The sequence below is a fragment of the Rhinatrema bivittatum genome, chromosome 8 (genome assembly GCF_901001135.1).
Source record: "Rhinatrema bivittatum chromosome 8, aRhiBiv1.1, whole genome shotgun sequence".
Lineage (NCBI taxonomy): Eukaryota > Metazoa > Chordata > Amphibia > Gymnophiona > Rhinatrematidae > Rhinatrema > Rhinatrema bivittatum.
Genome location: NC_042622.1, coordinates 231,916,100 through 231,943,950, shown reverse-complemented (window position 1 = coordinate 231,943,950; position 27,851 = coordinate 231,916,100). Strand labels below are relative to the sequence as shown.

At 47.3% G+C, this 27,851-nt stretch overlaps 2 protein-coding genes across 8 annotated transcripts in view; one reads left to right on the top strand and one right to left on the bottom strand.

Moving 5' to 3' along the window:
• The window catches only part of UNC13A (unc-13 homolog A), a 219,887-nt gene extending 215,641 nt beyond the window's left edge, over positions 1-4,246 (top strand). For all 5 annotated transcript variants that reach the window (XM_029614005.1, XM_029614004.1, XM_029614006.1 and 2 more), the window contains one exon: positions 212-4,246. In XM_029614005.1, coding sequence (XP_029469865.1) covers positions 212-497 — 286 coding nt within the window. In that variant the 3' untranslated portion in view covers positions 498-4,246. The remainder of the gene's footprint in view (positions 1-211) is intronic.
• A 7,969-nt stretch (positions 4,247-12,215) lies between these two features.
• LOC115097869 (unconventional myosin-Va-like) overlaps positions 12,216-27,851 on the bottom strand; it is a 98,187-nt gene continuing 82,551 nt past the window's right edge. For all 3 annotated transcript variants that reach the window (XM_029614002.1, XM_029614000.1, XM_029614001.1), the window contains 7 exons: positions 26,421-26,572; positions 26,082-26,171; positions 17,716-17,866; positions 17,345-17,621; positions 14,825-14,999; positions 13,846-13,926; positions 12,216-13,465 (listed from right to left, as the gene is read on the bottom strand). In XM_029614002.1, the coding sequence (XP_029469862.1) occupies positions 13,307-13,465; positions 13,846-13,926; positions 14,825-14,999; positions 17,345-17,621; positions 17,716-17,866; positions 26,082-26,171; positions 26,421-26,572 (1,085 nt within the window). In that variant the 3' untranslated portion in view covers positions 12,216-13,306. The remainder of the gene's footprint in view (positions 13,466-13,845; positions 13,927-14,824; positions 15,000-17,344; positions 17,622-17,715; positions 17,867-26,081; positions 26,172-26,420; positions 26,573-27,851) is intronic.

Genomic DNA, 27,851 nt, shown 5'->3' with positions numbered 1-27,851 from the left:
AGGAAAATCTGCCCTAGCATCATTAATATTCAGTAGAATACAGCAAGGTTTCTTTGTATGAAAAGCATAACTATTAGTCCGTCCGTCCCCCCCCAAAAAAAGCATAGATGTGGATTATCTTCCGCCTATTGAAACGAGGTTTTTATTTTATGGAAGGGGAGGGAGAATTGTTCGTGTAGGCCTCTGATCCATTTTCCTCTTCCTCCCACAGCACTCTGAGTAGTGAAACAGGCCCCGAGTGTTACGAGCTGCAGATCTGCGTGAAAGATTACTGCTTCGCCAGGGAGGACAGGACGGTGGGCATCGCGGTCATGCAGCTCCGGGACCTCATGCAGCGGGGCAGCTGCGCCTGCTGGCTCCCCCTGGGCCGCAGGATCCACATGGACGAGACGGGGCTGACCATCCTGCGCATCCTCTCCCAGCGCAACAACGACGAGGTGGCGAAGGAATTTGTGAAGCTGAAGTCGGACACGCGCTCGGCGGAGGAAGGCAGTTAAGCGAGGAACCCGGCAGAACCTGCCCCCCCACCGTCGTACGCCCTCCCCCACCCCACCCCACCACCAAAATCCTTCCGCGCGCCAGCCTTTCCTAAACCTGTTTTATACGATGAGCAAACCACCCCCTTTCATCCATGGAGAAGCCATACAAATCTGTTAACGCGAGCAGCCCCCTCACCCCTCCCCACCTCCAAGAAAGACGACAAGCAACTGTTCCTTGGGTCATGGACCAGAGTCATGATTTAAAATGGTTGTGCCCTCCCCCAATCACCACCACCTTCTGCCACCCAATGGAAGGATTATTGTTAAAGGGTCTGCTGTGGGGGTGATTACATAAAAAATAGCGCACTCTTTTCCATGCCTGTTGGACAGGGTGCCTCTGCATGGCTTCTTTGTGCGCGCACACGTGCGATGCTTTTCAGTGGGAACCAACCGTTGAGTTTCCTGAGCCGCCGTTCGCAGGGCGTGGGGTGGGGGGGGGGGCATCCGGGTTGGCTCAGGGCAGATCACCTTGACTGCAATGAGCAAGAAAGCCAGGCTTAACCGTAAAGGAGTGTGGGTGGAGGGAATTGCGTGATACACACTGGTTGCATGGACGCTACAAGCCAAGAAGCACCTCCCGCCTTCACCCCGGGCACGAATCCTCCGGCTGAAGGCGATGGAGCGGCACAGCAGCCGATGCCTGCCACGCAGAGCAGCGTGTGGGTTGGGGCGGTAAGCGCGTGGATGGCTGTTAAGATTGGAGGGGAGATTTTTCTTTGTTTTATTTTGCTCCAGTCAGCGCAAAAAAAAAAAAAAAAAAAGGGCTGCTTCTCGATTCCTGGCAGCATCGGTGGGAGCAGCCACCGTGCTCCCAGCATCCAGAACCCTGATGCATGGACTACCTGGGCCACTTCTCCTGGTAGAGAGAGAGAGGGCAGAGCACGCTGGCACAGGGTCGGGAAGAGTTAGAGCACAAAGCTATGAAACCTAGCCGGGTCCCACCCCTGTTGCTAGTTATGCATGTTGCGGACCTTAAGGGGGTGTCGTGTGTTTGTTGTGGGTTTTAGTTGAAGTTAACCCCTCCCCCCCCCCTGTCTTTTTGCAGTTGTAAAGGGCTTTAGGAATAGCGTGCATGAAAGGTTATTGGTCAGCCTCTCGCCCTTTCCTTTCCGTGTACCACGGACGACTGGTGGGACGGTTCTGGAAGCAGAAGCCAGGACCACCTGCGCCACAGCCTCGGCCTTCTCTCCGACCGCCCAGTTTTGGACCAAGCTGGTCCTGGAAGCTGTGGCCTGGAGCTTGGCGGGGAAGGCAAGTGGACACCCCCTCTCCCCGTGGCCCTCACAGCCCCACACCCTGCAGCGACCACAAGGCCAATAATTGGGTGCTACAGTGCTGAAGAAAGAGGAGGAGAGGGCGCAGGTGCCATTGCGCTTGGGGAAACTTGGGCCAGCTATCCCAAGCTCACGCTGGTCTCACAAACAGGACTCTGACTTTTAGGAGGGGGGGAGGGGAAGTAACACGGGGGTAGGGGGGAGATTCCCTGACAGGAAGATGGTTTATGGACAGACCGCCCCCTCCGTCTTCAGTATTTTTTCTGCTGGAGTGCTGGGCAAGGAGGAGGATTTCTTTTTTACACTGGTACTGTACAAGTGGAAATATTTTTTTATGTGTTGGGGGGTAAGGGGGTAGTCTAGGAGTGGGGGCAAAGTAAGTATACAGCATTAATACACACAAACAACCTAGGAAAGGCTTTTGCTGTCTGTGCTAAAACAGCTGAGCGTGGCTCGTCAGCCACGCTCAGCTGGGAGGGTAAAAACGTAAACCTTTGTCTGTAGGTAAAGCCCTATTGTGGCGCATTGCCCTCCTGCACGGCCCCTTATTCCTGCCCCGCCACACGGGTACCGTTTTCTCAGATTTCCCAAAAGGAAAGACCCTGCCTGGCGCCTTCCTTTAGAAAATGGACGGGTTGTGGGGGGGGGGGGGAGTGTAAGGCAGCCCCCACGCCGTTTGAAAACGGGTTCAGAACTGGGCCGTCTTCCACGTCCTTTTCTACAGGTAACTAAGCAACCGCGCTACGCCGAAACCTTCCCCCGCTGGTGCAGCGCCGGCGCCTGTGGGTTCTGGGCCAGCGCACGCACTTTTATCCTCCGTGAGAGGAGCCGGGGCCCGGGGGGGGGGGGGGGGGGGGGCAGAAAAGTACAGACATTGTAAAATGTCTGTACACTTTCAGGTCAATGCTTTGCTTTTCCAGCAAAAAAAAAAAAGAACTCTCGTCGATACAAAAAGCAGAAACAAACACACAAGTGCAGGTGCTTGGGTCTCCTTCCTCAAAGCAAAAAAAAGGATGCTTGTGCTTTTCTGCAGCTTAGAAAGCACTCGCAGGCCTTAGCCCACGGCAGGAAGTTTGAAAATTGTTCTTTCCTCCTGCTTTCAGACAGGACTGCAGAATCAAAAATACACCCCCCCCCCCTCCTTCTAAAATGTACCTGAAGCAGTCTCCAGCGCTTAAGGGGGACGCCCCAGAGCCCCCAGCGTGCAGGCAGGTACAGGACAAGGAAGAGGAGAAAACTAAAAGCTCTCTCCTCCGTTAAAGCACATCCTATTCCCCTCCCCGGCCCTCTTGGGATCCTCTTAGAAAAGGACCTACAGCCCAATCTGTGCCCTCTCCACCCTGCCTTCCCAAAAGTCAATTTCTGAACTAAGAAACGCACAGAGAGCCCTCCTTCACTGCAAAATTTCAGACTAGGAGGCAATTAAATGGCAGAAACTTTCTAGCGCTTGCTTCTAGGGCCATTTTTACCTCCCGCTGCTGGTAACACTTCCTTCAGGAGCAGATGGGCCCAAGGCCTCCATCCCATGCCAGAAGCAGCCCCCATCCTCACTGTGCATCGATTTAGCAACGGGAGCATGGACTGGCTGTAAAAGTAAACATGCCAGGGCCAGGGTAAAGACTACCGTCCAGGCGAGGAAGAGCCAACCAACCCCCCCCCCCCCCCCCCCCCATCTCCAAAATCAGTCACGGATTCTGGACAGGGCGGATAAACGAGTCTGGATGGACAACTTTCAGCCTACGCAAAGTAAGCCAAATCCAGCACCCGTACCTATAAATGGGAGGGGGTCCACACTCCCAGCCCCCCCAACACCTGAACTAGGGCCTGCTGAAACCCCCCCCCCTTCTTCCCCTATTCACACCCCACAGAGATTTACGGCCGTTGGCATGGCCCCAAACCTTTTATAGACATTAAACTTGTCTTTATTTAAATCTTCCCCACCCCCATCAAGCAATTATTTTTCTCCTCGTTCCGTGCACCGTACTCGTTGACACTGCCCCTTCCAACCCGTCCGTCAATCTTTCCGCCCCTTGCCACAGGCCCCCCTGCTGTAAGAATAATCCCTTAAGGAAAAGGACCAAATAAAGGTCGCGTTTTGCCCTGTGCCATCATTACCAACTTCCTTTAAAAAAACAAACCAAAAAAAGGCCCCTCCAGAACGTTTGATTCGGGATGAGATTTATAAAAGCAAAGCTGATGGATCCTCTCCTGCCATTGTGACTGGGGGAGAGCAGACCCCCCGAGCAGCTTCTGGCTCTCTTGTAAATATCTGAATTAGGGGGGCGGGGGGTAGAAATCCGATCAATGTTTAAGAAAAAAAATGTGAAGCTGGATGCATGATGAGATAGTTTGCACTATTTTGACTTTTTTTTTGGGTCTCTGTAAAATTATTTTATTATAACTGACATTAAAGCACATATTGTGTTTCAGGGCTGTTTGCGCTTGGTCACTTTAATGCTGATTTTTGTAAAGGGAAAAAAAGGAAGGTTTGTGAACAAGTTTCATATTGAGACTAATTTTAGGAAGACAGCCTGGCCACATTTCACAAAAATAAAACCCCTTCTGGACACCCTGCCAAATCTTTCACAAACACAATCAATCTGCCAAATGTTGGGGGGAAATGTCCGAAACAGTTACTCCCAAAATTATTGGATTGGTAATTAGGGAGGCCATCTTTTCTATGAAGCATAACTGGATACCTCCCTAAACTTCCTGCTTTGAGAGGGGAGGCAGGGGAAATAGAGACCGGCAGTGGCTGGGCCACTCATTACTTGACTTTCAAGCTCCCCCCTCACTATACGTTGTTTTATAAAATTTTATTTCAACTATTCGCATAAACAACTGCAGCCTCTCTAGTGCCATTTTGCTCTCTATCACATCTAAAGCCTAATACATACCTCCATACTTCCCCATAAAGACACAGCCTCCTCTCTTATGCACACACTCACACGCCCACCCACACCACCTCCTCTCCCATGCACACTTCCAAACACACCACCTCCTCTCTTATGCACACTCATCACCTCACCACCTCCTCTCTCAAACACATATGCACACTTCCAAACACACTGCCTCCTTTCTCAGATAGAGGTGGTTCACTCTCTTTCCTTAAAGCCTTCTCAGCCTTTCATCTCTCTCCCCCCCTTGTGCCACCTGTCTCTCAATGTGGCCACCCCCTCTGTGCACTCTAGAGATGTGAATCGTGTGCCAGATCATCTTAATGATCAGATGGGGGTGGGGGGGGGGGGGTGGAATCTGATCGTTAAGATATGTGAATTGGAATTGTTTCTGATTCCAATTCACATCGCTAATATTTTTTTAGGGAGGCCTGCGCCGCTTAAAAAAAACCCCACCCGACCCTTTAAATCGACCCCCCCCCAAAAGCTTTTAAAATTATCTGGTGGTCCAGGGGGGCCTCGGGAAAGATTTCCCGTTCCCAGGCATCAGCTGTTCTAAAAAAAAAAAAAAAAGGCACCTATGCCCCTTTGCCCTTACCATGTGACAGGGGATCCGTGCCGTTGGCCAGCCCCTCTCACATGGTAGGAGCACTGGATGGCCGGCGCCATCTTTACTCATCAGCCCTAGTGCACTCCTCTCTTATGCTGCCTCCTGTGTCCTCTCTTCTTCAAGGCCTTCCTCTTCTTCAAGGCCTTCCTCTTTCTTTTCCTTCTCTGTCCTGTCCCGCAGATGACACAAAATTGTTCAGAGTAGTTAAATCACAAGCAGATTGTGATAAATTGCAGGAAGACCTTGTGAGACTGGAAAATTGGGCATCCAAATGGCAGATGAAATTTAATGTGGATAAGTGCAAGGTGATGCATATAGGGAAAAATAACCCATGCTATAATTACACAATGTTGGGTTCCATATTAGGTGCTATAACCCAAGAAAGAGATCTAGGTGTCATAGTGGATAACACATTGAAATCGTCGATACAGTGTGCTGCGGCAGTCAAAAAAGCAAACAGAATGTTGGGAATTATTAGAAAGGGAATGGTGAATAAAACGGAAAATGTCATAATGCCTCTGTATCGCTCCATGGTGAGACCGCACCTTGAATACTGTGTACAATTCTGGTCACCGCATCTCAAAAAAGATATAATTGCGATGGAGAAGGTACAGAGAAGGGCAACCAAAATGATAAATGGGATGGAACAGCTCTCCTATGAGGAAAGACTAAAGAGGTTAGGACTTTTCAGCTTGGAGAAGAGACGACTGAGGGGGGATATGATAGAGGTGTTTAAAATCATGAGAGGTCTAGAACGGGTAGATGTGAATTGGTTATTTACTCTTTCGGATAGTAGAAAGACTAGGGGGCACTCCCATGAAGTTAGCATGTGGCACATTTAAAACTAATCGGAGAAAGTTCCTTTTTACTTAACGCACAATTAAACTCTGGAATTTGTTGCCGGAGGATGTGGTTAGTGCAGATAGTATAGCTGTGTTTAAAAAAGGATTGGATAAGTTCTTGGAGGAGAAGTCCATTACCTGCTATTAAGTTCATTTAGAGAATAGCCACTGCCATTAGCAATGGTTACATGGAATAGACTTAGTGTTTGGGTACTTGCCAGGTTCTTATGGCCTGGATTGGCCACTGTTGGAAACAGGATGCTGGGCTTGATGGACCCTTAGTCTGACCCAGTATGGCATTTTCTTATGTTCTTATGTTATCCCCCCGTCTCCTTTCTGCCTGTGTCCCCAGGGATGTGTCTATCTTCCTTTCCCTCCCCTTTTCTGTGTCCCTCTGTCTCTCTCCTCTTTCCCCACCTTCCCCTCCTCCATTCCGTTATCCCATGCTGGGCTCAATGCCACCCTGCTGGCAGGTCTTGACCCTGCATCCAGAGAGGGAGGGGCCCAGGGGGCCATTGCTGCAGCGAGCGGTGGAGCCACTGGAAACAGGTCTGTGCTGTGCCCCCACCTCCTCATCACATCCCAACACAGGAAAGGAGGCAAGCGGGCAGGAACACAGCTCGGCCAGCGGCTGTGTCATCCCCTGTAAGCAGGAAGCTGTAGGAAAGAGGAGGAGCCTCAAGCAAAATCCACATTTTCGATGTACAGCACCTCTGAAAACCTGGCAGTCTGGCCCAAAATCAGGCCATTGGCAACTGTTACTAATATAGAAAGAGTCCATACCCCATAGGCCAGCAAGTGACGAGTTAAACAGGTACCATTAGCCAGCACCCATTTCTGTTCCATTATACAGTGGGAGTGGAAACTACCCCAGCACTCACATCCTACAGCCTAGCTGAGGCTGGCAAGATCCCATTCAGTCTTCACTGCCCCTGTCACTCACCCAGCAGCACTATATGAGATCTCTAGACAATTGATGGTTATTACCTGTGTTAAGTACTGTATGAGCTCAGTTATGAAATTAAGGCAAGAAAAGGGAGGTAACAGGAATAAGTGTAATGCACTATAATACATCCCTGCTGCACCCAGAGCAGCAGCAGAGAAGGGCAGAAGGTCTGACTGCCATCATCCTGCGGCTATCTGAATCCGTCTTTTGATGGCTTGTTGCACAAGGGCCAGGCCCAGGCCCAGAAGGATGCTGCCAACACCCGGTCTGTCTGCAGCTCCGAGTTCCTCAACAGTCAGATCTGGGTTCAATCATCCCCGTCCAGGCTCCTGCTGAATCGACTTGGCAAAAAAATTATCCAGGTACGTTCACCACAACAACTTGAACCTTAACCAGCTACATGCAGCGTGGAGTTGATTAAATTAAAACAAAACAAAAAAAAAAGGGGGGTGGGGGCACTAACCAGGGTGAGAAGAGCCAAGCCCCCACCCCCTATAAACAATTGCAGGACTAACAGCCAATTCCAGTCTCCCCCCCCCCCAAAGAAAAAAAAAGGGAGCAGGCCAGAGTGAGCCAAGGCCTAAGATGGTTACATTAAAAGCAGGGCTCAGGCTCCCTCCTTTCTGATATCCCTCACTGCCAGTGCCCTAAACACCCCCTCAGAGCACTGGCACATTTTACTATAATGACAGACGCAGGAAATGGAGTTTGGGCTTAGAAATTCCATCTGAAATTTTTGTATTCTTTCCGTTTCTTGTATTTGCTAGTTTTATGCTGAAATTACTATAACAAAAACTATTGCTGACTGTTCCCTAGCAATGTGCATTTCTTTCATCCATTGCAGTGGTATGGCCACACCATGCAGGCCTCAGACACAGGTAAAAAAAAAAATGGATAGTATGCATCCTATTTATTTATTAATACACAGGAGCTGTAAAGTGTGATCAATGTGCATACCAGTGCAATGGCTGAAAACAAATGCACATACCTATCGTTGGATTGCCAGCTATGCACTCAGTTAGCCTTTCTGTGATCTCCATTAAAATTTGGCCTTAGCTTAAGTTGAGAGGAAAGAATTTGCTCAGGAAGGCTGCAGGGGGCAATACTGATAGTGAACAATGGAAGCTGGCCTGTTGAACACTAGTCTTCATTCAATCATCGTGCCGGACAGTGGTGAAAATTGCTGTAAGGGGCACTGATCCACTTGAGAAATTCCCTTTAAACATCAACCTACAGCCAGGCCGACAGGAGGGAGCAGCTGCTGAATAAGGGACAGCAGCTTCCACCACTCACTGGCAACCCTACAGCAAAGGCCTTTAACACTAGCAGCATCACACATAAGCACACAAAGCCCAAAAAGGCAAGCAAATCTTTAAACACATAGAGAAGTGGAGAACTAAGGGTAACTGTGGGGAAGTTATGCCCCATAATGCATATAGGATGGGAAATAGATGTTGCATAGCTAAAGGCAGTACACAGAAGCACACCTGGGATAGACCAGGCTATAAGCAGGGCCCCTGCTCTCATATAATGCCACAGCTGCAGGAAGAGCTACAAAACGGGTCCCGTCCCATAGAAGGTGTTGGCCCCCCCTGGAAGAGCAGAGGGCGGGGCAGGTGGATGAGAAAGGTTGCAGGCCTATAGGGGCACCACATTCCTGCCTGATCTCCCCTCCAAGCACAGGCTGACGGCCTCTGCTCTCCTCCCACCCCCACAGATCAGCAGCAGCATGTCAGACCCTGCCCTCGGCTGAAAGCAGCAGAGGAAGAGGTGGCTCAGCCTGCTAGGACTTATCTTACGCAGGGACCAGGCCTGGCCCGGTGGTGAGAGGGAGTTTGGAACAGGGGAGAGGTGAAAGGGGTAGGAGGAGATGTGTGACGAGAGAGCAGAGGATAGGGGGAAGTAGGAATAAGGGTTTATATGCGAGAGGAGCTAGGGAAGGAAGGGAGTGGATGGAGAGACTGAAAAATGTGAAGGGGGAAGAAAGGAGAGAGGGTGGGGGATGCTACTCTGTCCAGCTCTCCCTCCAGCTGCCAGAAATCACATCCCATCCCTATCCTTCTCTTCCACCCCTAGACCCAGTCTCATCTTCTTTCCTTCTCTTCCACCCCATCTCCCAACCTCCCCACTGTACCTATTAGGTTAGAGCACCTGTAGGCGATTCCTTTCCCCCATTCCCCCTGATCCCTTTGTCTCCAGCACCAATCACTAAGGCGCTCTTTACATCTAATAAAGGGTGTGTGACAGTGTGAGTGCGGGAGTGTGTGTGTGTGTGTGTGTGTGTGTGACAGTGTGAGTGTGGGAGAGTGTGTGTGTGTGACAGTGTGAGTGCGGGTGTGTGGGGGTCAGAAGGGAGACAGGGCAGGCAGCTGACTTGATGAAAAGGAGCACAGTACTGTCCCCGTTCAGGCCTGCAGTGGCACTGCAAGCTCAGGAGGGAAGGGGGTAGGGACAGGCTAAGCCTGCCGTGGCTTAGGCCCATGGCTCTTTCACTGGTCCCAAGAGCAGAATTTGTTCCAGTGCAGCTGCTACTATGGCACGGCCCACGCAGGAGCTGCTGGCACTCAGGCTCCCTGCTGCTAGGGCAAGAGGAGGGTACGGGGGGGGGGGGAGGGGAAGGGAGGTAGCAGGGGAGACTAAATGGGAAAAGTATATTTAAAAAAGTAAAAGCATGACAAAATATGAAGATGAGCAAACCAGGAAAAAATTAAGAAAAAGAGGAACAATTAGTAAAAATGCTAAAAAAAAAAAAAAAAAGAGAAGGGGGGATAATTTTGCCCTGTTTCTAAAAATGTCAGCTACACAAGTTTTTTTGAAAAAACACAAAACACACTCCACCCCTCCCCATTTGTCTGTGGGGTGTGGCCTGTGGCCTCTATGGATGTGCATCCACGTAGGAGGTATCTGTTCCCATCCGAGCACGATGGGGGGTGCTGAGACCATTTTGATCTTTAGCTGCTGTCATTTACTCTCCTGATTGTATCTAGAAAATCTGGGAAAGTAGAGTAAAGATGCAAAATGGAAGAAAACAAACAAAAAAAGATAGCTAATACAATAAAATCAGGTGCCAAGCCTTTTAGATATTAGTGTCAGAGGCACAAATGGGATGGTGAGATGTAGAAAGTGACGAGGACACCCCCCTCCCCCCAAATGTGCTACATAGAGGAGGAGTGGCAGGGAGGTCGCCCTCAATCAATCAGTTTCCAGAAAACCGTTTGCAAGGAGCTAGCACCAGTAAAGCAGAGAGAGAGAGATGGGGTGGATGGAAGACATCAGAGAGTATGAACAGAACGCAGGGAGGTGCGGGCAGCTCAGGGTCCGACCTTTGCAATGTTTCTGAAGAACCAACTCCTTTCAAAAGGCCTCGAGACACAGATAGTTCTTCACACAAGTGGAAGGAGGAGTCTGAAAGCTACAGGCTGGGCAGTCTGACCTCAGCAGTGCAGAAAAGTAATGGAGGTCACTGCAAAGAGAGAGGCTCCTGTTTCTGCAAACCAATAGGGTTACGGGTCCTGAGGCAGACTGGTTTTACCAGAGGTGGGCAGTATCAGCCAAGCGCACTCTTTAACCCCTGGTTGGACAGGTGTTCATTTCTGAGCAGCCCAAAAAAAAAAAAAAGTAGTGTACAGAAAAAGCAGAAAATACTAATTTTTCTGTACTTCCTCAGACTTCAATATCATGGCGATAGAGTCTGAGGAACCAAGAGGACCAAAAGGTTTCAAAAAAAAAAAAGTGTGCCAGCGGTCAGTTTAGGAAGAGTAACGAGCGTCCACTTCCTAACGCATGGGCTGTGCACAGCTTGGGAAAGGCATGCTCGTAAAATTCAGCATCCGTTTTCCTAACCCGCCACCTTTCCTGGGCACCCACTGCAGAGGAGGCGCTAGGGTCGCACAACTGTTTAAATATTCGATCTTGCACGCAGGAGACACCGAGCGCTCGCTTTCCATGCGGATTTATTGCAGCAGCCCCTTTGACTGGGGGGGGCCAGCGTTGGAGCAGGGGAGGGGGCCTAGATGCAGTGTAGTTGGGATTTCAATAAGGGTCTTTGACACTGTCTCGTAGAGGCAAACTTATAAAGCGAGTGGCCAAGATATGGGGCCTAAAAAGTGATTGTGTGGGTTGTAATAAAACTGAGCTTACTCCGAGGAACGAGGGGCTACCAACTGTGTGCCACAGGGATTGGTCCGATTCTGTATGCTGTAGTGCGGAAGGACCTGCAAAAAGGCAAATCTTTCCCAAAGATGACAGCAAAACCTTCAATAGGTCGACATCCTGGAAAGTATGAAAGGAATCTCCTGAAAGTTGAGGAATAGACTAGATTATGGCAGCTAAGATTTAATAGTAAATAAAGTAGTCATGCATTTAGACTGCAAAAACCCAAGGGAGCGGTTATAGTATAGGGGCTGAACTTCTATCCCCAGAACAATAATGGGATCCAATTATCTTAAGGTGGCCAGATAGGGAGCTAAAGGCAAAATCCTGCATGGGTGCATATGGAAAGAGCGAGCTGGCAGGAAAACGGTGGTGTTCTTGTTTCTGTATGTGTCCGTGTACAGAGATCTCGCCAGTCTGGGAAACTGCACCTTCAAAAGGCTATAAGCCAAATAAGAGAGAGTGTGCATAGAGTGGTTACTAAAAATGATCAAAGGCTACGGCCAAACGTAAAGTTCTAAGCAAGCCTACCCTGGAGGAAAAGGGGGAGAGACTGCACGACGGCCTAGGAAGAAATGCACAAGAGGCAGGGCCTCTTTCAAGGGAAAGGCAGTGGACTGAGGAGTAATGAGAGGAAATGTTTCTTGGCAGGAACAATGGTGGATGTAGCGCCTCCTTATATGAGGACTGTACCAGAATGCAAAAGAGCACAGGACAAGACCAGGTCTCGGGGCGCTGCCTCTCCCGCAGAGATCCTCTGAAGAAATGAGGATGGGCCTCACAACGTGAGAGCTGCCATGCTGGGTCAGCCCAAAGCCCATCTCTCTCAGACAGAGGCCAATGCCAAATGCAAGTTCCTGTTACTCCCAGGCATAGCAGCAGCTATACGGTTTTATCTACAGTCAGGCTATTTGCAATGAACATTTAGGTTTCAAGGTCCCAAATGTGTGCATACAAGAGGAATCCACAGCACATAGTAATTGTGACCCCTGTTGGCACCACTCATGTACCTAGTGGTCCAAAGACTGTTGCCAATTTCAGGAAGTGATGCAGCTTTGGCAGATATACAAAAAACCTTTTCAGTAAAGGATACTCCAAATCCCTCTCTCCCCATCTAACTTTGATAAAATCTGAGAGTCCTCCATCCCAGGTAAAATTAAAAAAAGAAAAAATTCTAAAAGAAATGTCCATCCCCTAACTCTATTTTTATACAACGCTTCTTTCAAATGAACATACTTCCACTTTTTTCCTGCATATTTATTTATTTAATGTGTAAAACTTCAAGGCTATACACGAGCTGCAAGGGAAGGAGGACCTTCTGCATAGAGTTTTGGTTTTTATTGTGGTTTCCAAGGATGGCCACTTACAAACAGCAGCAGCAACATTGCGAGAAAGTATGGAACAAGCATGGCACCGTGGCAGGAGGAAGGTGGAGGCCTGCTCCAGCACTGCTGCAGAGATTGGCCATCGCCAACCCAACGGCCAAGATGTCCCAACCTTCCTGCTTGCTAAACTGGAATCCTTGTTCTAAATTTAATAAAATTATCTTTGTGCAATTACCAAAAAAAATAAATAAATATACAAACAAGTGCTGAAATTCCATCAGGCAAACAGAGGCCCAAAGCTACTTGTGGTCATTCCCACACCCAAGATGCCCTTTCCACAGCAGTGCGCCCTTATTCTGTCATCTGTTTTACGTCCTGCCTGGAATACATTGGATTTGCAAGTGTGGGCATGCACCGGTTCATACCTTGTATAGGCAGGATACAGCATATGAAGAAGAAAGCCACCCACCAAGTGAGCCATAGCTCATCTCGTTCATTGTGTTACTGAACCCCACCCTCTCCACCTAAAACTAGTTTACGTCTCATTTACCCACATGGGCCCTTCAGTGCCATGCACGAAGCAGGATAAGGGCCATGTCCTCGGATTTTTCTCCATCCATTTGAAAACTATTTGCTGGCGTCCTGTGGTGAGGCTGGGAAAGGCTCCGGTGGCCTGTCCCGTTCCTTAAGGCCTTCATGCTCCAAAAACCATTTGTGACATTTACACCAAGTTGAGGAAGCCAAGGTTCAAGCTCTGTGGGATGCGTATTTTGTCCAAGGGAACAGGGGAGCCAGAGAAGGGGATGTGCAAGGGGAAGCGATGTTTCAGGTCCACCAATAGCTGGCGACTGGCCTTGGGTCTTCTGGCCTGCAGTCGATTCTACCCAAACACAAAACAAAGAAGAGATTAGAGATACTACCAAACCTCCACACCTCTTAGAACTGCCAAGCTGGGTCACACCGCGGGCCACCAAACCCAGCACGCTGTCTCAGACCGTGGCCGAGCCGGGCTTTCCTCACACACACCATTCGAAAAGTTCTTCGTACAATTGCCACTTCCAAGCCTGCAGATCCAACCAACCTCTTTTTAGCAAATATTCATAACAGCACAGCACCTCCCTTCCCCCCCCCCCCAACCCCATCCCTAATGGAAACAAGAAAAGGTTGCGCGAGAGATGAAATTCTAGGAATATGGATCCCGATTTGCCTGCGCGCGAGGTCAGCTTTCCCACCACCATCGCTGGCTTCAGGAGCACACACCTGTACGTTCTGTTTAAAGCCGTACGTGACGCGCTCCTCAAACTCGTTCACTGGGGTGTAACAGTTCAGGATTTTCACAATCTAGGAACGTATTAAAAAAAAATAAGTTTAGTTTTGGTCTGGTCCATTTCATTTCCATCTTCAGTTAGCTTTCCTCCATTTCTGTTTTGTTTTGGTTTTTTTTAAATTGTGTTTTCCTTGCCTGTGTTATGGTGCAGAAATGGATTCATGTTTTATGAGCATCCTAAAACAGCCCCCTAGGTTTAAACAGACTTGAAACAGGCATGTAGACTAGTTACAGTCATGAAAACACTCTAGGTCTTTACTCAAATGACTTCCTCCTCCTATACCTCTGGGGGGAAAACAAATGCTCAGAAAATAAGGCATTCAGAGCATTATAAGCAGCACCATCCATCTGTAAACTTGGTGGTAAGGAGAAACACAAGAGGCTGCCAGAAACAGAAGTCATGGAGAGATCGTAAGGGAGCTACCCAGCCATCCGTTAACACTGGTGACCACTTCAGGTCTTGAATGAGATCGCTTTCGTTCTTACAGACGCAGCCATGCAGTCAGCACTACAGATCGTTACGTGGCCTTTTTAGAAATTAAATTATCTCCCATTAGCCAACAGCAGTAGCAGAACCAAGATTCCATACTCAGGTTCCTACGGCAGGACGTGGACTCTCCACCTAGATGGCCTCAGGCAAGCCTTACATCGTACGATTTATAACTGTCACCAGACCTTCATCTTAGTCAAAGACCGATGAGCATAACTACACACTGGAAACCTTTGCCAGGCCTCCAGTTAGTAGAGGGGGCTAGCCAAAGTCTAACACCTTCTTCTAGGCCTACAGTCACTGGAAGGCTCAACACCATCCACAGCAGAGTCAGTTTCTTAACATCTGGAGAATTACCTGACCCAAGGGAAGATATCCCAGGCATTAATGAGGAGGATGTGAGAAGATGCACTCTATCCTACCTGCAGAGGAGAGAGAGCACTGCACAGGGAACAGATGGCCTCGGCATCTGACTCCGTTTTCTTCTTGACCTGAAGCAACTGGGCCGCCTGGATTAGAGTCTCCAGGTGCTCCACGATTCCACTTTGGTTAAGGTTCCTACCCCACAGCCACTCTTCCAGCTGACTCACACTGTACCTATTAAACAAAATCTCTGCTCATTACATATGAATGAGCACAAAAACACGGAGGGGGAAAATTATTCCCAAAAAAATATTAAAATATATTCTCAAAATTTATATAAGGAGAACGGTATCATAGAACCAGAGTGCCTATCAGTGTCAATCCACTGTATATCGCCCACATAGGGCCCCAGACAATATCAGCTCTTATGGCACCATTAATTATAATCACATACCATCTCCCTTATATACTATTTTTTTTAATTTTTGATATTTTTTTATTTCACTTTATTATTAAATCTCTAAAAAAGCAATAATATTTATTTTAATTGTAACCTAGTTACTTAATTTCAAAAAGATGCTTAGCTCAAATCGCTGGCGTAAAGATGTAATTTTTTTTTTTGACACTGTATCATTTCAAATACTCATAAATTGTTCCCAACATGGACCACGTTTCGGCTAAATGAAGTTTTTTTCAGAGCTGCCTATTTTTGCCTTAAAACGTGGAAGGAATATTAAAGACATGATCGTTCATTCGAATTTTGAAGAAACACACGATTGTCTTTCAGAGCGTTCTGTCAATTTGGGGCATTTTCCATGTGATAAATGCTCGGTTTGTGAGCAGTCTTTTTCAGGAGATATTCTTCCCCATTTTAAAAGGGGCACTTTTCGTTTACGAGTGAATACTGATTGTTCTTCGGTTGGAGTCATATAGAGTATATGGTGTCCATGTCCATTACTGTATATAGGAAAAACCAAACGTTGTTTGCGTACACGCATAGTTGAACATCGTAGTGCTATCTCGAGAAATCGTTTAGAAGCTCCATTGGTGCAACATTGTTTAGATCAGCGACATGCCTTTATGGATTTAAAATTTGCTGTAATTGAGCAGCCGAAACCTTTTTCCCGGGGTGGTGATTTTGATAGATATTTGTTGCAACGGGAACTTAGATGGATTTACTGGTTTGATACTGTGGCACCCAGGGGGTTGAATAAAGAATTGGACTGGTCTGTGTTTTGATTGGATATAGGTGATGGTTTGATTGACAGTCCTGATGACGTGTAACTTCCGGTATCGTCAGGGTTTGGGCTTTAAATAGGAAATGAAAGGCTGGGCAATATTGAGCGTTATGGCGCCATTACTAAAGTTATGTTCGTAAGAGTGCCCTGTTTTGAGAACTATCAGGTTTCGTAGAAGGTAAGAACTTGCTGTGTTAAATATACCTTTGGTAGTACAATTTTGTTGTGTGGAAGCTGTTGACTGCGGAATTTTTGTGTGACTTTTTAATGTGTTGTAATTTGTGTAATGTTATTGTATGTCTTAGGGTATGGAGATATGAAGAGTTCGTGGCGTGCTGATAGTGTTTGATTAAAATATCCCCTGATGAAGGCTAATTTAGCCGAAACATGGTCCATGTTGGGAACAATTTATGAGTATTTGAAATGATACAGTGTCAAAAAAAAAATTACATCTATATGCCAGCGATTTGAGCTAAGTATCTTTTTGAAATTAAGTAACTAGGTCACAATTAAAATAAATATTATTGCTTTTTTAGAGATTTAATAATGAAGTGAAATAACAAAAAATATAAAAAATTTAAAAAAAATAGTATATAAGGGAGATGGTACGTGATTATAATTAATGGTGCCATAAGAGCTGATACTGTCTGGGGCCCTATGTGGGCAGGAGACTGTGGATTGACACTGATAGGCACTCTGGTTCTATGATATATTCTCAAAATTTATATATAAGGAGAATGGTATTTTAATATTTTTTTTGGGAACAATTTTCCCTCGCCGTGTTTTTGTGCTTATATATTGGGAGAGGAGTTGGCTTCTGTGTTGTCATTACATATGAATGCCATTATACATAAATCTGTAATAAAAAAAACATACCACATCAGGATGTTACAAGATCTGAAATTAGAATCCCAAATCCCCAGAGTACTTCACTCCCAACACATGTTTTTTGTGATCACACACATCAAAAGCATATACTTTGGTTCTAAACTCAAAATGTTTGCCCAGCTCCACTTATTTGCCTAAGAAAAAACAAGGAGAAGCCAAGATACACAGTCAGCTCTGACACAAGAGGATGTGTTTTACAGGAAACTGCCCTCAAGCACCAGGCCAAGAAGAGCTGATGATCTTCCATATCTCCCTCCCTCTCCCCCTCCCTCTGATTACTGCTAACAAAGCAATTTCAGACTTTACTTTTCTACAGTGAAGTGGTCAGCTGCTGTTGCTCTACACCATCTGCAGTCTAAGGGTTGAAGGGTGTGTCGAGCAAACCAGCAATTCACCAGCTTTATGCAAACCGCTGGTCTAACCTGGAAAGGCAGACATACCACAAGAACACACCTGATTTGGACCCCTGTGCTCCAACAACACATGCCATTCCTCAGGAGAAGGTAATTGAGGGTCACACCACCGATAAAGTAGAAGAGCTGCCGGAAGACTTGACGTACGATGTCAGGCTGCAGCTGGTGGCATTCTAGCATCTCATGGATGGCGCCAAGCTGGAGAAGAATGGAGCTCAGAGAATAGGCAGAAGCAGACTCCTCCGTGCGCTTGTGAAGACCTGGCCCCTGGACGCTGGACAGGCCCTGGATGGTGTCACTCTCAAACATGCCAGCAACTGGGGAAGAGTGAGGAAGAGATGCGTTGGTTATTTTAGTGTAACCCATGCTCTGCTTAGACGGTGTGATGTGAAGAGAAAAATCGCGCCATACCGATCATCGGTTTCAGTTTTTCCTCTGCAGCATGGATGAGTTTCTGGTATATCTGTATGGCCAAGTCACAGAGTTTCTGGTGGTAACTGGACAAGTCAACGTTTCTTAGGCATTGCAGGTTCTGTTCGTGGCTGTTGGCCATGCTTGATACCTATAAAAAAAAAAAGCCACACACTAAAGAAAGCTGGGAAAGCAAAATAACTCATCTGTAAAAAGCTAAAGTTCCTCACCTGTAACAGGTGTTTCTGTAGACAGCAGGACAAGATTCAGCCACCCAAATGGGCAACCTAATTAAACAGCACCGAGACGGAAAAGCTCTCTTAGAGCTTAGCGAAAGCAGTCACTGCGCACAGGTCTCTCTCCTCAGGCCTTTATAGCAAGCCAATTGTCATTTCTAAGGGGATGGGGGGTAGGATTGTGTGGCTGATTTGTCCTGCGGTCTACAGAGAACACCCATTAGACAGATGAACAACTTAGGTTTCTCCCTGGACAAGCAGGACAGTAATCTGCCACACATGTGGGGACTCCCAAGCTGAGGGTTGCATGAAACCATATATCATACTCTTAAGTCAGAGGATCATGCAACTCATTTATGCCAAAGGCTGGATGGAAGAGTTAAAGAAAATCAAAGCAGCTCTTTAGAGCTGATGGTCTAAAACTTCTGTCTTATGAAGCATTTTCTAGGCAGTCATGAGCAGTAAAGGTATGGATGGAAGACCAAGTGGCAGCTTTACATACATCTTCCATGGAAGCAGAGCAAAAGGTACAGTGCATTCAGAAAGTATTCAGAGCCCTTCACTTTTTCCATACTGTGTTACATTACAGCCTTATTCTAAAATGGATAATAGGCATTTTTCCCTCCTCAATCTACACACAGTACCCCATAATGATAAAGCGAAATCAGGTTTGGAGAAATGCATGCAAATTTTAACACACACTGAAATATTGCATTTACATAAGTATTCAGTCCCTTTACTATGACACAAAGTTGAGATCCAGTGCATCCTGTTTCCATTGATCTTCCTTGAGATGTTTCTCCATCTTGATTGGAGTCCACTTGTGGTAAATTCAATTGATTGGATATGATTTGGAAAGGCACACACCTGTCTATAAGGGCCCACAGTTGACAGTGTATGTCAGAGCAAAATCAAAGCCATGAAGTCAAAGGGATTGGCTGTAGATCTCCGGGACAGGTTTCTGTTGAGGCCACAGATCTGGGGAAGGGTACAAAAAAATTGATGCAGCATTGAAGGTCCTGAAGAACACAGTGGCCTCCATCATTCTTAAAATGGAAGAAGTTCAGAACCACCAGGACTCTTCCTAGAGCTGGCCACCAGCCCAAACTGAGCAATCAGGGGAAGGGAGGTCTTTGTCAGGGAGGTGACCAAGAACCTGATGGTCACTCTGGTGGAGTGCTGCAGAGATGGTTGTCCTGGAAGGTTCTCCCATCTCCACAGCAGAACTCTGGAGCTCTGTCAGTTAGGCCTTTATGGTAGAGAGGCCAGATGGAAGTCACTCCTCATGACAGCCCATTTGGAATTTGCCAAAAAGCACTTAAGACTCTCAGAGCATGAGAAACAAGGATTCTCTGATTTGATGAACTCCAGACATGCTGCTTGGCACTCAGGCCAAAGAGGAAACCAGGTGCCACTCGTCACCTAGCAGATACCAACCCTACTGTGAAACATGGTGGTGGCAGAATCATGCTGTGGGGAGGTTTTCAGCTGCAGGAACTGGGAGACTAGCCAGGATCGAGAGAATATGAACGTAGCAAAGTACAGAGAGATCCTTGATGAAAACCTGCTCCAGAGTGCTCTGGGCCTGTGACTGGGGTGATGATTCACTTTCCAACAGGAATACGACCCTAAGCACACAGCCAAGACAATGCAGGAGTGGCTTCGGCGCAAGTCTGAATGTCCTTGAGTGGCTCAGCCAGAGTCCAAACTTGAACCTGATCAAACAACTCTGGAGAGACCTGAAAATAGCTGTGCATCAACTATACCCATCCAACCTGACAGAGCTTGAAGAGGAACTGCAGAGAAATACGGGAGAAAATCCCTAAATCTAGGTGTACCAATATTGTATCATCGTACCCAAGACGACTTGAGGCTGTAATTGCAGCAAAAGGTGCCTTAAGAAAGTACTGAGTAAAGGGTCTGAATAATTAAAAAAACCCATGAAACATTACATTTACATAAGTAATTTGCACACATTTAAGTAGAGTGGAGGAATAGCCTAGTGGTTAGAGCAGTGGACCAGCGTTCAAGTCCCACTGTCGCTCCTTGTGACCTTGGGCAAGTCACTTTATCCTCCATTGCCTCAGGTACAAACTTAGATTGTAAGCCCTCTGGGGATAGGGAAATACCTGCAGTACCTGAATGCAATCCACTTTGAAGCACTGAAAAAAAAGTACAAAAAGCAGAATTAAAAAAAAAAAAAAAAAAAAAAAGGTAAGACATTGATAAGGCAGCTAAGAGAATTTGACAAGACATTGGCTGTAGAGGCAAAGACTCATAGTAAAAACTTTTTTGGGATAGGTGGCGATGTCCTTTCGTGGATTACAAACTGGTTAAAAACCAGGAAACAGAGAGTAGGATTAAATGGACAATTTTCTCAGTGGAAGGGAGTGGACAGTGGAGTGCCTCAGGGATCTGTATTGGGACCCTTACTTTTCAATATATTTATAAATGATCTGGAAAGAAATACGACGAGTGAGAATCAAATTTGCAGATGATACAAAATTATTCGGAGTAGTTAAATCACAAGCAGATTGTGATAAATTGCAGGAAGACCTTGTGAGACTGGAAAAATTGGGCATCCAAATGGCAGATGAAATTTAATGTGGATAAGTGCAAGGTGATACATATAGGGAAAAATAACCCATGCTATAGTTACACAATGTTAGGTTCCATAGAATGTTGGGAATTATTAGGAAGGGAATGGTGAATAAAACAGAAAATGTCATTAAAAAAAAAAAAAAAAAAAAAAAAAGATATAGTTGCGATGGAGAAGGTACAGAGAAGGGCGACCAAAATGATAAAAGGAATGGAACAGCTCCTCTACGAGGAAAGACTAAAGAGGTTAGGACTTTTCAGCTTGGAGAAGAGATGGCTGAGGGGGGATATGATAGAGGTGTTTAAAATCATGAAAGGTCGAGGGGGCGCTGGTGAGCAGCGCTGATGATGGCTGCCTGAGACGTTCGCTCCGCTCCCCAAACGTTTTAGAGGCATTTATTTAGCAGCAAATTCACCGCGAGGACGCCAGATTATAAAATTTTCTGCAGGAGACGGCTCTGGGATGGCTGCCCGTAAACGACCGCCTGATCTGAAGCAGTTTTCGTTTTCTAAAGCGGCGGACCTTCTGCCCGACGAGGACGCACAGGCCTCGAGCAGCCACGAGGAGGGAACTGACGCAGAAGCCCCAGAGCGTGGTAATGAGCTGGGGGATCCAGCAACTGCAACAGCGCACCCTGATTTCCCGACTCGAGCGGAGATGAGGGCCTGGTTTGTAGAATTCCGGGCTGACCTCAAAGCTCACAAAACTGAATTGCTTGCCTCTATTGCGGACATGCGCGAGGACCTCCATGAGATGGGAAATCGCGTGGATGATTTAGACATTCGGGCCGACACGCACAGCGAGGCCATTGAAGTACTAACGGGCCAGAATAAGGACATCCAAGCTGAGCTGGAAAGGGTAAACGACAAACTGGAGGATTTAGAGAACCGCTCCAGGCGAGCGAATCTTCGCTTGCGCGGGGTGCCCGAAACAGAGCCCTACTCCGACTGTATGGCAACGGCGGTGGCCATTTGCAAATTTATCATCGCTAAAGGTTCTTCAGCTGCTGATGCTGAAAATAAAGAAATTGAGCTGGAGAGGGCCCACCGAGCGTTGGGTCCCCGCAAAGACAATCAGCCGAGGGACATTATAATTACATTCCATAATTTTCGGGTTAAGGAGGAAGTCCTTCAAAGCGCCAGAACGCAGCAACAATGGGCTTGGGAGACCCACACTATTGCTATCTACAACGATCTCGCCCCTTCAACTCTACAGAAGCAGTACTCCATGCGGGAAGTTGCAGCTGCCCTTCGTACTGAGGACATACGATAATCGATGGGGCTTCCCTTTTGCCCTTATTTTCCAGCGAAAGGGCATTACCTATCGGATGCGTAATCTGGAGGAAGCTACTGATAGTTTCGCCAAGGCGGGCCTGGAGACCCCGTTTGCCTCCGTCACCCCGCAACGGCGGGGACCCCCTATGGATCCTACACCGCGATGGAAGAGACCGGGACCGGGACGCAGGCGACTGCGCCGCCAGCAGTCCTGGAAGGGTGATCATCAGGCGGAGAAGGGTTGATAATCCGCCTAGCTGCTGCTTTACCACGCTGTGGGAAAGTTCTCCTGCCAATCAGTTGATGGTTCCTCAATTTTTGTTGTTTCTCAGCAGCTGAGTGTTATTCTGAAGTGTTTTGTTGCCTTTGTATTTTCTAATTATACAGTGTATAACTGTTGTTAAACTATGCCTCATGAAGCTAACTTGGGTAATCTGGGGGGTGGCGGTCTGGGTGGGCTGCCAGCGTTGTTCTTTGAGCATCCCCCACTATGATTCGCGCAGTAAAATCATGAGAGGTCTAGAACGGGTAGATGTGAATCGGTTATTTACTCTTTCGGATAGTAGAAAGACTAGGGGGCAGTCCATGAAGTTAGCATGGGGCACATTTAAAACTAATCGGAGAAAGTTCTTTTTCACTCAACGCACAATTAAACTCTGGAATTTGTTGCCAGGGGATGTGGTTCGTGCAGTTAGTATAGCTGTGTTTAAAAAAGTTCTTGGAGGAGAAGTCCATTACCTGCTATTTATTAAGCTGACTTAGAGAATAGCCACTGCTATTACTAGCAACGGTAACATGGAATAGACTTAGCTTTTGGGTAATTGCCAGGTTCTTATGGCCTGGATTGACCACTGTTGGAATCAGGATGCTGGGCTTGATGACCCTTGGTCTGACCCAGTATGGCAAGTTCTTATGTTCTGATTTTGCTTTTCATTTTGGGGTATTGTGTGTAGATTGAGGAGGGAAAAAAAATGCATATTATCCATTTTAGAATAAGAGTGGAAAAATTGAAGGGCTCAGAATACTTTCTGAATGCACCGTATGCTAAGGAGGCTGCTGTAGCTCTGGCTTGCTGGGCTCTCTTGATTCTGCATTTCCTGCTTTTATAATTGGGCAGGCCAGTGTGTAAGTCTTATCATGAGCAAATATGTGGATGACTTTGAACCGCTACAAATAGCGTCAAGGATCTGACGGTGCATTCAGACAGCATGCCGGTCTCCTCCTAAACAATGGATGGATGTTTTTTTAAACTCTCTGACAAAAATTGATGGAATGAGATAACTATCATACACATACAAGCAATATTGCATACAGCCCCTGAGGCAGCCCCATGGCGTGGGCGAAACTCGGCCTGAATCGGGCTTTTTAATCGGTTGAACAAGTCTCCATAATAAACTGATATAATCCTGGCATCTATTGCATTGTGTTGCCCCCATGGCTTTTTTAGATCACCTACCCTCCTGTTTTATCAACCCATCCCTGCTATTGTACTGGCCAGGCGGAGGCTTGATAGCTCCTGCTGTAGAAATGTGATTTGATCTGCAACTAGCAAAGACTCGAAGTTTACACACATTACCCCCTGCTGTGTGATCCTTAAATATCCAAAGATCTTCTATGAAAGACCATACGGAAACGAAATGGGGGAAGACCGTCCAATAATGCTAAACAGGAATTTTGTCCGACACCGTAGTCGGAAACTCTGGTTTGGTTTGAGTGCGCTGCAGAGATGCGTTTGCATTTGCTCTGACCCACTGCTTGGGTTGCTGCTGCCGCCGAGGGCTAGGTCACTGAAAGGATAAGACTGACATCTCCTTTTTGACTAGAAGGGCCTTCTGTAGTACTGGGGCTTCCTAGAAATAAGTGGATGTGTCACTGCTGCTGCTAACATGAGGAGTATAATCGTCTTTAATAAGGTCCACCGCTTCCACTTTTTCTCCAAAATAATCGTCCCCCATTAAAAAAAAAAAATAATTGCTGATGTTTTGTGTATTTACATCCTCTGGTAGCCCTGAAGCTCTAAGCCAAGCTAATCTTCTGGCTCCAATGGCTATTGCTGACATCCTGGATGAAGTGTCATAGGCTTCATAGCTTGAGCTGATGATGTGCTTACCATATTCTTCGGCTTCAAGGAGAGTTGGCACAAAGTGCTAGAACTCTGATGGGTCATATCTTGATGTGTTGGTATAATATAGGATTTCTTGCCTACCTTGTATAATTGATGTGCTGCTATTCTGGTTGTGCTGACTGGAAAGGCTTTTTTTTCTTTTTTGTTGTGGAATCCAACAAGGCAGGATCCTTGCCCAGATGAGCACAGGAATGAGTTTGTCATCTTTTTGCCGATTCTAAAAACCACAGATTGGTGGGATAAACTAGACTTTGATGACTTGGACAGGATTGAACTTTTATATTTCATACCTAGGTTTTTTTGACAGTGTTGACAAAAGGTGTCTACCACATTCTTATATGGCGCTCCTGTTGTAGTCTGCGCATTGGTACTGCTTTGACGTGTTTTGAACATTCGAGAAATTTTGATGCCAGATACCATCCCTCGGGAATCTGCCTCTCGGAACAAGGGGAAAGGAATCTCCTTGGTCATCTTTTGGACAAAAACAGGATAAACCATGTCCTCAGGAGGAGATGTATTCCTAGACAGTTGCAGAGAGGGGTCTGATGGAAGAAGAGCAGGCGACTTCATCCTGCAGAACAGGAAACATAATAGACTCCCATTTCCCAAGAAGAGTCTGACTAAGTGGCTCCTCGGAGGTTGTCCTTTCCTCATGGTATTTAGGCTAGGCTTTTAAGGAGAGATCATTCCATCTTAGGTGTTACTGATTCCAAAACGTGAGACATCTCTTCCAGTGATGGAGGTGGCAGCATAAGAATAAAATAGAATGTGTAAAAAAAAATAAAATAAAAATACAAAAAAAAAACCCCATGCTAACCACGGGATGGTAGTCAGCTGTAGGAAGTGAACCAGAATTGGTTTGGAGAGTTTTTGTTCGGTTTTAGTGTTTGTGCTGAAACCAGACTTGCTTCACCAAAAAGGGCACTGAATTTATTTTGGTGCCCAGGAGGGATGTCACAAAAGGGAACCATCTCTGCTCCCAGGAAGCGCCTGTTGGTGAGGAAATGCCCGTGCTTTGGTGCCAAGGTGCAGGATTTGCCGTCACTGTCTAATGGCGCCTGCACGAGACTTCAGTCACGGTGCCGATCACGAGAGGACTGCATCTTTCAGATTTAGGTGACATTTTACCCGATGCCCGAGAAGAGCTCGGAAACTTCCCAAGGTGTAGCTGCTCGATTTTCTGGTCCTCAGACACACGCGCTCAGGGCAGCGCAACATGGTGCGTCACGGGAAAGGACCCAGACAGCACAGACGTCTGCTGGCCTGATGGTCATTCTGAAGCAGTAACAGGGGCATTTCTTAAACCCAGACTGTCTACCATTTTAAAAAAAAACTCAATTCTGAAAAAAAAAAAAGAACACTCAAAGAAAAAAAAAAAAAAAAGATAGATTTAACTAAAAATTAACCAAAGAAAATCAGGGAAGAAGAGACAATGAGTGGCTTGAACAGTGCCCAAAAGACTCCATCTTGCTAGTTTAAAAAAAAAAAAAAAAAAAAAGAGGAGATTCACGTGGCAGTGGCTGTGCAGGAATGCCCGTCCATAATGAGAAAAATCTTCCAAGAGAGCTTTTCCCTCTCAGCGCCAGACACCACTCACTTGGTTGGGTTGATCGGTCCTGATTGTCTGCAGGTGTGGGCGGATGGAGGAAGGGGTTTTTTTTTTTTTTTTTTAATTTAAAAAGTTTGTTCTACAGCCTTTTAGCAAGAATCAGACTGCCAGCTGCCACTTCTGCAGGCTCAGCACAGGGGGGAGGGCCTGAACAGCCAGCGATCCCCACTTCATGCCTTGAAGACTTCATCGGCAGTGAAATATCTGCTCCATTCCTGTTCTCCCATTAAGGCCCTCACCAGATTTTAGTCCCAGCCAGATGACTTCTCACCTAGGCTGCAGGGCCTCCACCTATGCAAACCACAAGGAAGGAGGGGGAAGGGGGGGGCGCGCTGGCAATGCTAAGCCAGGTGTGAAAGTTAAACATTGATGTGGGGGGGGAACGGTAGCTGCACATATTTGAGAGCCTCTGCACTACAGAGGGCCAAAGAGAGTGGCCTTGGCAGAAAGGACAGTAGCCCCCCCCCCCCCCAAAAAAAAATCTCAAACCAGTCCACCCACAGCCGACAAGCCCCTCTCTCACCTCATCCCCGCTGTACTGTTTCATGCAGTTGATCAAGCAGCAGGTGTTGGAGAGCCAGAAAGCCACTGTTCCAAAATCAGCACCACATTTCTGCACAAAACAAAAAAAGATGTAAAGAAGATATCCCATACGTACTGTACATGAGTGGTACCACCCTCCGATCGGTCTCTAAACACAAAAAGTGTAAAGTCAGGACTGGCTCAGCTTGCCCTTTATGACAGAGTACGATAACAGCTCGGCTCCCACACCAAGCCCCCAATATCAAGCAGATCACTGGAACCAGCCCCTGCATCCGGCAGACGTGCGACCAGCCCTCCCCCTCCCCCTGGCATGAAATACCTCCAGGACTCTCTTGATCCCGCCGACGGCAGCTGTGAATAGGGAAAGGATCCTCTGCTCATCACTGCAGTGGTCAGCGTGCCGGAAACACATGAACAGTATGTAAGCAGGGAGCTCCGGGGGGCAGCGAGGAGCATCCTGTGGTCTGTAATCTGTCAACATGAGGAAAAAAAAAAGAGTACAAACCATTTCGCCATTAGTACAGCTCGCCTGAGCCACCGGCCTGAATTTCTACAGAGCCAAAAAAGAAAATGCATCACAGAAAGTGCTGAAGGGCTCTGTGGCTAGCACTGTTCATACATAGGAAAGGAGATCAGAAAACCTCGAGGGCAGTTAGTATGGTGCAGAGCACCATGTGGGGACTGGAACTCAGGAGCAAGACCCCGGTGCCGTCACGGCAGCCAGCGCAAACCTGGATACAGGGCTTAAAAAAAAAAAAAAAAAAAAAGAGTCAGCGCAGTCCTCACTTTTAGGCAGGCCAATCAGGCGCCAACTATGAGTGAGTAACAGCGCTGTGCCTTGGAAGCACTGAAATCTCAGAGCAAAACGCAACAAAAAAAAATTAAAAAACAAAAAAACTCTTCTGCCCTCTCCCTCCCAGGGAGGTGCACTTTGGTTTCCTGCTCCCACCCTAATTCAAACAAGTTCTCTTATTCTCCACCCCCCCCATATCTTTAAAGAGTGAATCAGGAAGCAGGACAGGTGCTGGCAGCAGCAGCCTTCAGACCTCTCTCTCTCTCTCTCTCCCTGCAGCTCAGCTCCTGCTTACAAACCTTTGCATTATTCACATGCCTAAGAGGTCTTCATTATTTATGGGCTGTTTCAGGAAAGCCTGCAGACGTTAGTCATCCCAGCACGCTCCTACGGGAAGTGGGCCAAGCCTAGGGCTCAGAGTCTTCTTTACCCAGTCAGTCAAAGCCCAAAAAACTTTCCCTCGAGGCTCGTAGGTCCCCACCCCCCCCCCCCCCCCCACACACACACAGACCATGGCAGAAAGACGGCAACGGCCCGTCCAACCTGCCCAGCAATAACCCACCCCCCCGGGCAGACGCGCGCACAAATCCGCACGCGCAACCCAACATCCACGCCCCTCACCCCATCTCTCGAGCTTGTACCACCGCCCATTTTTGGTTCCTAACTGCCGCTCCATGCAGAGAGGTTTAGCATCCTCTCACCGCTGGGGATCCTCCGTTTTTATCCTGCGCCTTCCGGTCTATTCCACCACAGCAGTGCGGCTGAATTAAACGCACCCGCGAGTACGACAGAGTCGCTTTTGTGCACAACGGCTTGGTCATTGTCGAGGCCACAGCGAGGAGGAGGAGGATCAGGGGTTTCTACGAGGGGCAAATAAAAAGCTACGGCAGGAGGCGGGGAAACTGGGAAGAGCCTTCTAGTACCTCAGGGCCTGAGTGGCAGAGGAGCGTCCGTCAC